Below are 15,120 nucleotides of genomic sequence, written 5' to 3' on the forward strand. Positions count from 1 at the left end.
AAACTCTCCAGTAAGCTCTGAATAAGTAGAGTTTAGATTATTGTGGGGAGGTTATCCAGAAGTACTCAACTAAATTTCTCCAAAGGGTGGTTTCAGAGAATATTCCTACATTATTATATTTCTCCTTCAACTTCAAAGAGCAATTTGGTCCACATTTAGGATCATGGGACTATTTGCATGGCTAAGATCGACTGGATACTATTCTCAAGTGCCCAGCAACATAGGAATTGGGAATTGGTAAGGAGGTGAACCTTTCAGGTACTTGTGCATATTTTATGCCACAGATTCATCAGTGTGCTGGAACATGTTAGACCCCCCCATGCTTCAGATAGTTTGACAGGTATCCACCAACTATTTTTTATCTTTCTTCCATGTCATACCAGCTCACATCATGCCTTTCTGTTCATAATTATATTTCTTGCTGAGCCTTTTATACACACTCCCAGCAGTATGCTAGTGTACTCTGGTTGATACCTCTGGACCTATTTTGTTGCCCCTACTTTGTGTCTCTGTTTTTATACACAGAAATATCTCTACTTGTGATTGTGATTTATAAAAGGTTTGCCCAGACTTTAGCTACAGAGCCTCACTGGGATGCATCATGATGCTCACTAGGGTCTGCATGGTCTTTCTTCTAAGAAGCTTTAAAGTGCCATTATCATATGAATTCACACAACATTTTTGCTTTCAGTCTTCCAAATATTTTTTTATTTCCTGGAGTTTTTACTCCAAGAAACAATGATTTTCAGCTCAAGGTAAAAAAATCAGTTCCAGAGTAGAGAGAGGTACTAGGTAGGTAATATATGTTGTGGACTACAGTCTTAGAGGTTCAGGTTCATACCACCAGAGAGTTCGTTGTTGCTTTGAAACAATAGCTGAGCTTACACTTGTGAATTTTTATCTAAGTAAAAGTTAATTCTAGTTTACTTTAAGAACAAAGGATAAATTTACTCCCTCTTACTCCCTCAAAGCCTATATGGGTGGGAGATAAAAATTCTTCCAAGTACACATCAACAGCAGCTAGCAGAAGAAATATTCCGGTCAATTTAAGTCAATCTGATTCTTCATTTGCAGAATACCCACAATAAATTCCAAGCTGGTGATTTTAAATTTCCAAATAACAGAGAAAAGATTGTTTCACCGTTGCTTAATAAATAAATAAATAAATCCTCAGAATACATTTTCTATAGTTGGCTTGAACACAGCTATTCAGAGCTGGCTATGTAAGGACCATGGCCATTTAAAGCTCTCGCTATTCCTAGACACCACCACCAAGTCCTTTATTTATGTCACTCACTTTCTCTCTCAAAACAGATGACCTTCAACATGTGTTGTATGCTTGTTTTGTTTTAGCAGCTGCAATGCCTGGGCCACCAGGTCCTCCTGGAGAGCCAGGGCCACCTGTAAGCAGGAATCTGGTAAGACAACAAAAAATGGAAGTTTGCCATAGCAACCTTGTTTCAAATTTTTTCATGGTCACTGGTAGTAGTAACAGAAGACAGAAGGCTTAGTCCTGCCTTTTTAATTATTAGAATCTTTTCTTGTTTGCTAAACCTCATCATGTTTTAGAATGGAATCAGTGAAGCTGGGAAAAGTGATGAGAGAAGTCTGTCCATTTCCTTGTTAGTAACAGTCCATTCAAGCAAATGCAAGTATTGATGGGATGTTAAAGAAAAGGAAAGGTGTACATATTCCATACCCACAGCAACAGTTCTGAAAGAACTGCAACTTAACTTGCAAAGAGACTGGAATAACCTCTGAATGACCAGTTTCCATAAAAAAAAAAAAAAAAAAAAAAAAAAAAAAAAAAAACTTCACACTAGACTAAAACATACTCATTTAGGTCACTTGATTCTAAGATGAAAACTGTAACAAATCTAGAATTTATTCTGCTAAATAATACATTTAAACTGAATTGTTTCCTTTTCTTATTCAGTCTTTCTTCAACAGCTGACATTTTTGAAAATTAAGTATTTTGCTTTTTATCTCTTAATTTTAAAAAGGTTATGAAAATAGTTCCATTCTAAGATACTGTCTACTAATCCTGCTATAAGGTTTCAGCTCAGCTAAAATGTATTATTACCACATCTGAATTCAACACATAGTTAGTGCCGTTTCTCACTCAGATGCCTGATTTGAAGTGAAAATCCGTGAAACCCATAGAATAAGTATCTGAATAGATCACATTAACAAGACCAAAATAAAATAAAATAAAATAAAATAGAGAGACACAAATGGATCTAGAATTGTGTGTGGTATTTCTAAGGCATAGCCAACCTTATCAAGTCTCTTCTGTATTCTGCCATTTCAATCCTGTATGCTAAATGTTAGAGACACAATCATCTCACTCTCTGAAAAATTAACAATTGGTGTAGTTCTATTAAAACCAACAGAGTAATGATTCTGTAATGCCAAAATATGTCTTTTTTATTGACGTTTTTTGTATGGAATGACATAAAACTGATTTTATGAGCATTTCCCAAGCAAGAAGTCTTGACATTTATGTGTTTAAATTAAACTTAAATTTAACTTGCAAAGTGTTTTGTGTGTTTGATGAAGCATGATTTGTTTTGCTACTTGACAGATTACAACATTCCAAAACATTGCGGGTATGTTGGAAAAGGTTCATTTCGTAGCAGAAGGTACGCTAATCTATCTGAGTGAAACCAGTGAGGTTTTTATCCGTGTTCGGAATGGATGGAGAAAATTGCAGGTATGATTGCACTACATCCTAATACCTTCGAGCTCTCTTACTCAAAATGGAATCATTGTGATGAGAATCATTGAGAAGTATGGGTGCAAAGATACTTTTTTTTTTCTTTTCTTTTTTTAGCTCATAAGCTCCTACTGATATGATTTTGTTTGCTTCTCTTTTTGTGTTCTTTCAGCTTGGTGAGCTAATTCCCATCCCTGATGACAGCCTTCCTCCTCCAGCCATATCAAGCCATGTAAGTACAAAATACTAGACTGTGAAAAACTGAGTCTAAATGTGCAAAAAGAGAAGATACACTTGGCAGAAGTTGAAGGCAGGTCCCTGCACAACATGATTTTCTGCTGAGACTTGTCAGTTCAAAGTAAGTATCCTGCCACTGCATAACCTTGCAAAGTAGTTCATGCTGGCCAGCCATTAATCTTTTTCCATTATATTTTGAGATTTCAAACATGACAAAGATGAAACAACCTCCACAAAACACAGGACAAAGCAGACTGCCCACTAAAAAGAAATCAGTATTCTGTTTCATAACACTTCTGTCAAGAAAACTCTTAAAAGTGTCTCTGAAAAGCAGGTTTTCTTTAAAAGTTTATAGTGCTTTATTTATGCTGTATCATCATCACCTGCATATAGTTTATCCCACATTGGTATAAGTGGGTTACTGAGGTCTCTTCTAAAATCTCACATGTTAATTTATACCTGACTTCATTTTGCAGATTATTGTCTAAATTTGCATGTGAACATGCTGCCTGTCCCAAAAAATCATATGAGGATGAAACCCAGGAAATGGCAAAGGGGATAGAGAAGTCTTGTTGATGACTGGTCAATTGATCTTACTGATAATGAAAGGGCAAGGGAGTGCTATGAAGGCTCATGAGAAGGAAAGTGGCTGGGAAAATAAAAGTAGTTGGAATAGGTCAGACAGAAATGCACTTAGCACACTAGGAAGATCTCTAGACCTCGTTTTATAAGAAATTTTCTGCAACCTCCAGCTGACACCACATCATTTTCCCAACTGCTACATTCACTGGCTCATTACTCATATTTTCCATGACCATAGAAGAAAATTTAGCTGTTCATGAGAGAGCTATTGAAGCTCATCAACCCTTTGGTCTCTACATGTCACTTGTTTAGGAGAGGGAATTACTAAGACCTTAAGAAATCTCCCCAACCACTAAACTTTCTATTTCCACATTCTTCCTGTCCTTTCAATGTTATTTTTCCTGAAGTGGTCTTCTGCTCCTACCAAGAGCAGGCCACTTCCATATGGGACTGCAGGTGCATACTGGTGCTGACACCAGGTAGGGTACTGCAGAATGGTAACACTTGGGTCTAGCAAAGCAACTTGGCCAGGACAGTATTCAAACACATATTTATGTGACAAACTAAATTGAAGGTACATACATGTAGGTAAAGTATTGTGGCCACATGGTTCGGGTTTATTTTTCTGATGCAATATAGTTTCAGATTCTCCAACATTCAATGTCTACTTTATGTACAATATTATGGAATGTTTAAAATTCTGGTCTAACTAACATATTTAACATACATATCTGCATGTGTTAAAATAACAGGGATTTCAGTCTCTTCCGGCACCAAGTCCAATATCAAATATGAACAATGGAAAGCCAGTAGTAAGTATGAGATCTGTATTGCAATGCATTTTGAAATATTCCAATTTGCATGTTGAGGGAAATGTGTAATATTTTCTCTTCAAATTAACAGTTTTTGCTTTAGAAATTTACAAATATTTTTTTAACTAGTTTAGACATCACAGAGAAAATAATAAATGGTTTTCTCCAGGACTATTTTAGTCTCCCTAGCCCCTTTCATATCTTAGAAAAGAAATAAATGAACAAACAAACAAAAACTGATTCTATGTTAGGAATACCTCTTAACTTAGGGATTGTGCCCAAAAATCTGCAATACAGTAATTTTTAAGCTAATAATTGTGTTACAATTAAATCACTAAAATATTAGTTAGAACCTTTTCTATCTTCATGATGCTGCTTGTTTTTAAACAGACACTTTAGAATATAAGCCTTCATTTGAAGTACTTTAAAATATTTATTAAAATTTATTTATTTATTTATTTATTATCAAATTTATTATAATATTAATTAAATATATTAAAATACATTAAAATAAAATTAAAGTATTTATTAAGATATATTAAAATTAATGTTTAGACAAGGAAAGCAAAATAATGGAGTTACATGAAAAAATAAAGAAGTGGAAGAGTTCTTGCATACTGTTTGACTCAAGTATGCTAGTTCTTGTATTTGGTAACATTGAATTTTCAAATGGTATATGTCACCTCTTACTACTTATTTCCATGTCTGTAAGATTTCAGATTATGTTTGTTAACTTTTTGAGACTGTTGTTTTAAGATACTAGCTACTTTAAAAAGTTTTTAAAGAGTATATAATTCATGTTTTCCTGACTGTTAAAGAAATACATGTATATTACAGGGCTGCATAGATTTAAGGAATGTAATATTATTATTATGGCAAATAAACTTAATACCAAGAATGGAAGGTCCTAGGTCTTGTGCTGGCAGGGGATAGGTGGTAGTTGTTTTCAAATACGTCTTCCTCATGTTATATACTTTTTAAAAAATGGCTTTTCTTCTTTCTTTTCTCCAGCTGCATCTGGTGGCTTTAAACTTGCCATTTTCTGGTGACATGAGAGCAGATTTTCAGTGTTTTCAACAGGCCCAGCTAGCAGGTTTGACAGCTACTTATAGAGCCTTTCTCTCATCACATTTGCAAGATCTGGCCACAGTTGTCAGAAAAACAGACCGATACAACTTACCAATAGTCAATCTTAAGGTAAGAGTGAGTGCTTAGTATTTGTTATATTAGGATAAGCTGTAGGTGCTCCAAAATCTTAGAAAATACCAAAAGCTTAAAAGTTTCAACACAAAGTACATTTTATAAAGAAGTTTTCCTTCATATTTTGGAATCAGGTTACAGGAGGAAAAAGGTAGTGATAAAGCAGAAAGTGAAAGACTCACATTTCCTTTCCTTTTTAAGGTGTTACTCCTTTCAGTATCAAATTGGGCATTCAGTATTCCAATTAGGCATTGGAATAGACTGCTCAGGGAAGTGGTGGAGTCATCATCCCTGGAGGTCTTTAAAAGACGTTTAGATGTTGAACTTAGCGATATGGTTTAGTGGAGGACTTGCTAGTGTTAGGTCAGAGGTTGGACTCTATGATCTTGAGGTCTCTTCAAACCTAGACAATTCTGTGATTCTGTGATTCTGTAAAAGAGGTTTAGATTCAATATAAGGAAGAAATTCTTTGTTATGAGGGTGGTGAGGCACAGGAACAGTGTGCTGAGAGAAATTATGGATGCTCTATCCCTTGAAGCATTCAAGGCCAGATTCAGTGGGCCCTTGAAAAACCTGATCTAGTGGAAGGTGTCTCTGCCCATCTCAGGACTGTTGGAACTAGATCATCTTTATCAGTCTCTTCGAACCCAAACCATTCTATGACTGTATAGTTCTATGATCAAGTTGAATGTTTGGAGTGACAATAGAGCAGAGATGCAACTATGAGGCAAAGGTGAGAGAGCTATTTGCAGAGAGATGATATCTGGATTCATTCAGGAGCATCGTGAAGAATCTAAGATGTGAAAGCTGGAATCACAAGTTTTCTTAAATCAAGATAAGATTTTAGATTTACTGAGAAGTTTATAAAAGTCAGTTATGACATATTATTTTGTTTGTAAAAATGGCTTTGAAATTTTAACAGGGAGAAATGCTTTTCCACAACTGGGAATCTATATTTAAAGGAAATGGTGGAGAATTCAACATTAATGTTCCAATATACTCCTTTGATGGGAGAAATGTCATGACAGACCCATCCTGGTGAGTTTACATTATCATTTTTTAGTTTTACATGGCATTTATTTTTGTCAGATAGTACAAGTGGCAATATCTTGGGCTATTAGAAATATGATAAAAATTTCTCTATTTTCTTATGCTGTCTTCTTTTCCATTTCAGATAGCCTACAACTGAGATATCAGGCTCTGTTTTCCTTTTCTTCCTTTGCTTTCTATCTTCATCTTTTCCCACATGCTGTTTGCTTCAAGGCAAGAGAGCAACAAAAAATGGTCATATGGTATGAACAGAGCAAAGTCACCATATAGGCATGCAGCTGAATGAAAAATAGACTTTTTCAGAAAATAACCTGTTAGCATTACTTTTCAGGCCTCAAAAAGTAATATGGCATGGTTCAACGGCGAATGGGATCCGAATGGTTAGCAACTACTGTGAAGCCTGGCACACAAGTGATTTGGCAGCTATGGGACAAGCATCACCACTGAAGAAAGGAAAACTTCTCGATCAGAAAGCATATAGCTGTAGCAATCAGTTTATTGTTCTCTGTATTGAAAACAGTTTTGTATCTGATCCCCAAGGAAAATAATTCACCTGTTGCACATAGTATTCCATCTTATGACAGAAAAAGCCGACACTGAACTTTTATTTGTACTGATGTAAATATTTTATTTTTTTGCAATTGCACCTTTCAGGAAAAAATAGCCAAAGAAAATGTACCTCAACATAAGCCATATTCCAGTTGGGTGAAATATCCCATGTCACATGAGGCTGACTTAAACCCTTCTTTCCACTTGAACCCCACATGGTTCAAGGTCTGCCAACACTTAACTCACAACCCCTTTCCTTTCTGTCTGAAGATCAGTGAAAGTCTAGTGTGGTCTACAGGAAAGATTCAGTAGCTTATCTTAGAAGCAATAAGGCTCAGCAAGGCTGATGCTTCTTCATAGTTGAGAAGCTGCATGTTCTTTTTACTTGCATAGGTTTTTGAACACTCAAGGCACTATTTAAATATATGTCTATATACATGCTGTCCCTGAGTAAATAAGGGGATGCTGTTAAAACTTACAGGGATGGAATTGACAAAAAATTTTAAGAACAAAGGTGCTCACCTTTCAGTCTCCGTGGAAGCTAAGTACCTACCTCCCATAAGCTTTTACAGATTTCACCCTGGTTCTTATACATGAGTTTAGCAGCCTGACTGCTTACTTCCACTATTTGCAGATTCTAGGCATAGGGCTTTATGCAGGAGAGCTGAATCTCACCTAGACAAAATCTGGTCCTTATTTTGGTGCTATCGTTATCAGGAAATCTGGAACAATATTAATAGAAAACATCCTGTTTTAACTGGCAGAACTTTGCAAAGTATATGCAGACAAACAAGCCATCCGACCGTTATTTATTTTATTGCATGTTAGAGGAAGTCATTTCCTGTTGTGGCAAGCATTGCTGAATGAAAAATGTCTGTCATCGTTTCTTTACAATAGGTTCTAGATATTGTTATCTCACTAAGTTACATGTAAAAGTGATTTTCCTTTTTGTGAATTTACCCTTCTGGCATTCACGTAATGAAGGAATCGTTAATACATAATCACAGCAGCAATGATGGAAATGACCCGTAAATGCTAATGTTCTTGACAAACAGTATCACCTTAATATCTTAAGTCTTTTGCCTACATATTTGTCTACTGCATACTTTTAAAAAGATATTTTGTCGTATTTTTTCTGGTGGTAACTATGGAATTCAAGAGCCATGTTATCATTTTAAAAAAATCTTATCTAAAGTCTGTGTTTTAAGTACATAATACTCTTATTTGTCAGCAAATTAATAAGTTACTAGATAACTACTTTCAAAAGACAAGAGCAAGCCAAATCACATTTATTATACTAAACTGATTTAATTATTACATAATAATGTGAAATCCAACTTTATTTTTTCAATTATTATAAAAGCATATTTCCCAGGGTCAGCTGAATCGTATCTTCTTTTTTTCTCGGAAAAGCCACAACTCCATCATTACAACATGTTAATGAGGCAAAAACAGCCTCTATATTGCATTTTAAATGTATGCATAACAATTCACTGCACTCATTTTTAGTACATCCATTTCCCTAAAATGTTGAGCACTTGTGAAATGCTGTATTCCATTAATTTGCACAGCTGGAAGAGTTGTATATGTATGGTGGGGTTTCACTCTGAGACACAGAAGCTTCAAGGGGGAAAATATTTTTTTTTTATGTACTTCCAGCAGGAGCCACCTAGCTTTAAACCTATGTTTATGCTTGCAGCCAGTAATTACAGTCAATTCTTACTCTTCCACTCCTGAGCTAGAGCCATCAGTCACAGGGAGTTGGGTATTTCCTTGCCTAGAACTGCAATGACAAGTTGGGGATAAGAGATGGGATCAAAACCAAGCGCTCAAAGGGGGAGGGGAGAAGTCAGAAAAACATAGTTTTTAGGAGATAGGGCACAAATATTAAGTCAGGCGCAGCAGTAATGTGTGCAGAATTACATTTGTGCCAATCATTTCACAGGACTAACTTCTCTTTGTATTCTGGATAGCTGTTAGAGCTTAGAAGGAAACTGAAATAGTTAAACACGATCAATGATACATTAGAGAAATCTTAACATTTGCTTCCCAACTTTAACATTAATTCACATGCTACGGGAATTTATTGTACACCCTTCATCTTAATACAGAGCATAAACAATGCGTCATCTTGGCTGTTCCACTGCTGAGTACACTCACTGTGCTCATACACCTGCCAGGGAACTAGCTGAGCTGAGACCAACAGGAGAGACCTGTTAGAAAACTGAGGTTTCCCTTGGAGAAAACAAAAACAAAAAACACCGCCGTCATAACCAGAGCCAAAGGTGCTCTTTATATTCCTTGGTATAACTGCAGAGAAACAGTAATGTTTATCAAGGATATGACAGAGACAAGTTTGGCCCAGTACTTAAAAATAAATTAGCTCTCCCTATCGAAGCTGAATACTTTTGAAGTTCAACACAAAAATCAGGTGCACTTCAGGAAGAAGATTTGTTAATTCCAGTAAGTAACTGCATTTAAAACAAATGAATCAATCACAAAGAGTAACACTGCAGCACAGCTGAAAAGAATAACTATACTAGTGAGAAGAGTAACTATACTCTGTGAGAAGAGTCCAGAAGCTGCCCCATGGCAGATCAAAGCTAATTTCAGTCTGCTCCAAAGGGACCCACCACTGGCCAGAGCTGAGCCAATAAGCGACATGGGTCATGCCTCTGGAATTTAAGAAAGGAAAAAAACTGCTGTGCAACTGCTGTTGCTGGGAGAGAGAGGAGTGAGAAGCAGCTCTGCAGCCCCCAAGGTCAGAGCAGCAGGAGGGCAGGAGGTGCTCCAAGCACACAGCAGCAGTTCCCCTGCAGCCTGTGCAGGGAGAGGCCCCTGGTGGAGCAGGCTGTCCCCCTGCAGCCCATGGGTCCCACATGGAGCAGATCTCCACGCTGCAGCCCCCACATGGGTGGAGGAGCCCCCGGAGGAGCAGGTGGATGTGGCCTGGAGGAGGCTGCGGCCCATGGAGAGCCCCCGCAGGAGCAGGCCCCAGGCCGGAGCTGCAGCCCGTGGAGAGGAGCCCATGCAGGAGCAGGGGTCTGGGGGGAGCTGCCGCCCACCCGCGGGGGACCCGTGCTGGAGCAGTTTGCACCTCAGTGTACAGTGTAACAGCTTCAGATTCTACAGTCAGCAAGTCTTCTGCATGACATTTTATGAGTCTAGAGTTCCCAGAATCATCCCACCACCCTCTCAATCTTCCTGATACCTTGAGATATGAGAATGCATCCCTTGATCCTATACCATATTAGGGTGGGATGAGTGGTGTGTGTGAACTCATGAGTTTTCTAAGTTCTCATTGTGATGCTGACCACAGCCAAGCCCCTTTTGCAATTACCAAAAGCTGTATTAGATTTTTTGTTACAGATGAATTGGTAATTGTTCATCAACTCCATCAAAACTCAGCAGTAATTTCCAATTTGTTGATCATATTATTTTAAAATTGTTATTTCCTTCCACGAAGATATTGACCTGTGGGCTCTGAACCTTCATGAGTTCCTAGGGCTTGTGAAGTCTCTGTGGTCCATCTGCCAACAGGCTGCTTTGGAAACACGGCCTTCAGCACATTTTCATTTGTCTTGCATTGCCATTAGTTCCGCCTAGATAGTAAGAACCTGGTTCACTCACAGCAACTTAGATCTGCTCAAGTTGCATATGGATGAATAGAACATGCAGCAGTGTGTTTAGATGCCTATGCCTCCATTTTCAGAAGGCAAGAAGCAGGTATCTCTGCTTGTGCCATGATACTTTTCCATTTGGGCAGGAAAGTACCTGGATAATGTACAGAGGTAATTGTCACCAAAGTGACAATTGAATGGATTTGTAGATGAGGCCTCTCCTACAGAAAGGCCTCTGCTCTTACAAACAAAAGGTTGGGGGAGAGAAGCTAGAGAAATTAGTTGCACCAAACTCAGTTACTTTCTAATATCCACATTTTTTCCTGGGGAGGGGGGGAAGAAGGGGGGGTGGAAAGAAACCTAACTATTGATGATATAACAGAAGACACTTCAAGGCTTAGGTACATATCAGCATTTCAAACTCCTGCTCTCAACTGAGTGTCACATAACAACAGATAAGCTATTCATTCTGTCAAAGGCACTGAGTCACGGGATCTCTCTTACAAAAAACTGATTGCTCACCACCAGAAGAAAGGGTAGGGAATACTGATGAGCAGCCTAGAGAACAGATCAAAATAGTCACTTAGAGCTAGCTGTATCTTCTTTTACAGGTACAATCACTAGGACATACGGTGGGAAGGAAGAAGGGTAAGGCGAGTCAAAAATATTGGAGAAGAGGAAGAAAAAAGCACTGAAGTTGTAGTGAACTCTGTAAATGAGAATTTAGAAGAAAATCCTGTGTAGGATCCATTACAGAAACTCTGCAGGTAGTAAGTGGGCTAGTCTACAGGTTGGAGCTACAGAATGGACACTGAACTCAGATGAGATGTTAGCGAAAAGCAACCCATTTAAATCTAACAGAGGTTAAACACAGTGATGAAAAGGATTTAATGTAGCCACATCCAAACGTAATGATCCTCTATTGCCCCCTCAGCCACTGGTAAATATCCATAGGCAGCTATGCTTCCACTGACACTTTAGGCATTTAAAGAGCAAAAATCTCTTTCTGTGGCGGGAAGAATCCACAGACATGGAAATAACTGCAATAGGAAGGACTGAAAGTATCAAGTAAAACATCCATAGTCTTGCAAGTAAGATCTGTAAGCACAAATCCCTTGGGCACTGAAAGTACATTTCCCATATTAACCACTAGTAAAATGAGTCCCAAAGGTACCAGCTTTAAGGTATACTTTTGCATAAAAGCTTTGGTTCTACATAGGAACTAAACTATGTGAAGAAAGTCAAAAAGTTTAGGCAACCCTTGGTGCCCTGACCACAACTTTCTGTTCAGTTTATTTTTAGGTTGATGTCTCTGTACTGTGTGCAGCTGTAAACACCCAACAGTAAAAAAAAAAAAAAAAAAGTTACTTCTGAACTAGTGAAGCCTATTTTAATCAAAGGGAGGTAAAGATAAGAAGTAGAGCAGCAACTTACTGGTATCAAAAATCACAACCCTCTGGAACAGTTAGTCCTAGCTCATATGCAAGAGAAGACTAAATCTGTTTTAGCCCCAAGTAAAACACAGAATACAAGAAAAATACAAGAGCAGACATACTTATGCAGACTTTGTATGCATAGGACAAAGCTGTAATAGCACAGACCAGGACAGAAATCTGCAGAAATTAAAATATGCCTCTAAAGGTTTTGGTTGCAATGTTCAAATGTACACTGCACTTAAGACCAAAGTAGTTTATGGTTGTTTTATTTTCACAACTCTTCATCTTCCTTATTTTGTAAACAGGAAAGCAATGTCCGGAGCACAAACTAAGATTATTTATTAAGGCTAAGACTGCCTGGAGAACCCTAGCTTCCTCTGTTACAAATGCTGCAGTGGCTAAGGCATGGTGTGTCCAAAGAGAAAGGATGGTCTCATGTTTGTGGTAATAGAATACACATTTGCCCATTAACGTTCACAACAAATCTATTTTCTGCTTCAGGATATACATTTTTTTATACTCTTTGTTATTTTCTGCTCACATTATTTGCCTTTCCTTTCAGTATTAATAAGCCAAGACACCAGTCTTATACAGAACTCCAATTTGGCAGAAATAGGTTCCTCACAACTGTACTGAGAAATTGTGTGTAATGGAATGGGATTGATCGTTTTTTTACATCTTCCTTCTTGCAATCACAAACATTTGAACCTAACCTATTCAGAGATGAGTGGAAGTAACTGGCATGAAAAAGGCTGGTGATTTGTATACTGTGCCACCAAGATAGCACACTGTTAACTTTGCTGGAGGAATGCAGAATTATTTGTGAATGGAGGATGTTTGATGTCCAGATTCTGGCATCTACGCTAGTAGCAAAAAGAGTTCTTTACAGCAAGGACTGCTGAGTACATTGATTTGTCATCACTAGTTCAGTAGTAAGCACCCAGGCTCAGGGTTCTACTCACAGCCATGCTTAAAGTGGCATAACACAATTTCACAATCCCGTGGAATACCAAAAGGGATCTGTGAACTGTACAGAAATATCAACAGAAACAAGCACCAGAGGGTAAGACTGGAATCTCATATCTCTTGGCTCCTGCTTTAAAAGATATATGAAAAAGCCCTTTCCCTTCAAATGTATCAGAAATATTTTACCAGATGTAAGCAAACAAATAGCTGAGTGCCAGGTGACCTTTATGATGCTTACTACTCTGTGACTGTGCTGTGCTGTTGCAGTGCTGAATTTTTAAAGTGAAAACAGAAATGGATTATGACTTCAAGAAAAAATTGGAGCTTTATTAGTAGACAAAATTAGAGGTGTGAGTCAACTGTTATCCTTATGCACTAAGAAATTCTGTAAAGTTTTTAGACAATATTCCTCTGAGGTTAAATACCAGCAGAAATAAAAAATGACAAGAAATGAATACCAGCAGTACTCTATGAGGACTTCTCATCAAAAAGACCTTTTTCTCCCTGGCTTGAGCTTATTTATTTAATTGTGAGGTGTAAAAGTCACCTACTTTCAAGGATATTTGTTGTGGGTATTACCTGAGGATCTTTACCTCAGGACATTACCTGAGGACAAGCAATTGAGGTTGCCACTGCTAGAGAAAAGATATGAAGGACACCATCACTCCAGGTCACAAGCAGTTACGAGCTCTGAAGAATGAGAGTGGATGGGGAGTAAATAGCAAGACGTGATGTGCTGTAGCAAAAATGACATACATTATTGCCTTAATATTACTATCAACTCCATACAAGAAGTAGAGCTCAAGCAGGTAAAAGCTGTGCTTTTACCAAAAAAAAAAAAAGAAAAAAAAAAAAAAAGTATCCTTTCTTAATTAAAGGCAAGCTACTATAATGTATCTATCCTTCACTGGAGAGTCACTGGTGAGATAATCATGTAATTTCAGGGTTGCTACAGCAACATAAAGCCTTTGGATAGATCATGACATACAGTCCAAAGCCATTTCCAGACCTCATGTCAGCCTCTTTACTTCTGGCTACCCACCCCCAGTCTAACCAGTCTTCTTAGTCACTTCTGTGTTTAGTAACATGCCTCAGACTACATATTTCCTCACTGCTTTTAGCATAAATTAGACCACTCTTTTGTGAGTGCAGCCCCAGGGCAGGTACTGCGGGCTGCGGCTTAACCACTGTGGTGGCAGTGGGCCTGATGGCGGTGCTGGCCCCCACAGTGATGGGCCTGGTCCTCATGATGTTGGGCCTGGACACAGCTTGTGGCCCCATGGCGTCCTGTCTCCAAGAATGTGCCCTCACAGAGAGGCCCCCGCCAGGATCCTGGCCCAAGGGCTCCAAGGCATCTTCCTGTAACACAAGTCCTGTGAGGAGCAGATGAGGGAACTGGGGTTGTTTAGTCTGGAGAAGAGGAGGCTCAGGGAAGACCTCATTGCTCTCTGAAACTACCTGAAAGGAAGGTGTGGGGAGCTGCATGTTGGCCTCTTCTTGCAGGTGACTAGTGATAGGACTAGAGGGAATGGCCTCAAGTTGCACCAGGGGAGGTTTAGGTTGGAAATGAGGAGACATTTCTTCTCAGAAAGAGCAGTCAGGCATTGGAACATGTTGCCCAGGGGGGTGGTGTAGTCCCCGTCCCCGGGGATGTTCAAGGAAAGGCTCAACCTGGTGCATAGGTACATGGTTTAGCGGGTGATATTGGTAATAGGGTGATGGTTGGGCCAGATGATCTTTGACGTCTTTTCAAGCCTTAATGATTCTATGAGACTTACAGTCGACACTGCTCTCTGTGAATATACCATACCTGATTTCAAATTAAGCTGGACATTGTAAGTGTAGGAAACAAAGTTCGAGGGGTTTAATAGCAGCACCATTAAAACTGCCATCACTGCAATCTGCTTAAGTGCAAACTAAGAACTTACAACACTGCGATATACTTGCAAACC

The 15,120-nt window shown here is 38.5% G+C and overlaps 1 protein-coding gene across 1 annotated transcript in view; it reads left to right on the forward strand.

Moving 5' to 3' along the window:
* COL15A1 (collagen type XV alpha 1 chain) overlaps nt 1-7,202 on the forward strand; it is a 108,741-nt gene extending 101,539 nt beyond the window's left edge. Inside the window, exons 31-37 of the mRNA XM_084281420.1 lie at nt 1,354-1,418; nt 2,585-2,713; nt 2,889-2,948; nt 4,288-4,347; nt 5,359-5,544; nt 6,470-6,585; nt 6,929-7,202. Of these exons, the coding sequence (XP_084137546.1) occupies nt 1,354-1,418; nt 2,585-2,713; nt 2,889-2,948; nt 4,288-4,347; nt 5,359-5,544; nt 6,470-6,585; nt 6,929-7,145 (833 nt within the window). The 3' untranslated portion in view covers nt 7,146-7,202. The remainder of the gene's footprint in view (nt 1-1,353; nt 1,419-2,584; nt 2,714-2,888; nt 2,949-4,287; nt 4,348-5,358; nt 5,545-6,469; nt 6,586-6,928) is intronic.
* Nucleotides 7,203-15,120: the final 7,918 nt, after the last annotated feature.

This window comes from Netta rufina (genome assembly GCF_964035555.1).
Source record: "Netta rufina genome assembly, chromosome: 2".
In the NCBI taxonomy this organism is placed as follows: Eukaryota; Metazoa; Chordata; class Aves; order Anseriformes; family Anatidae; genus Netta; species Netta rufina.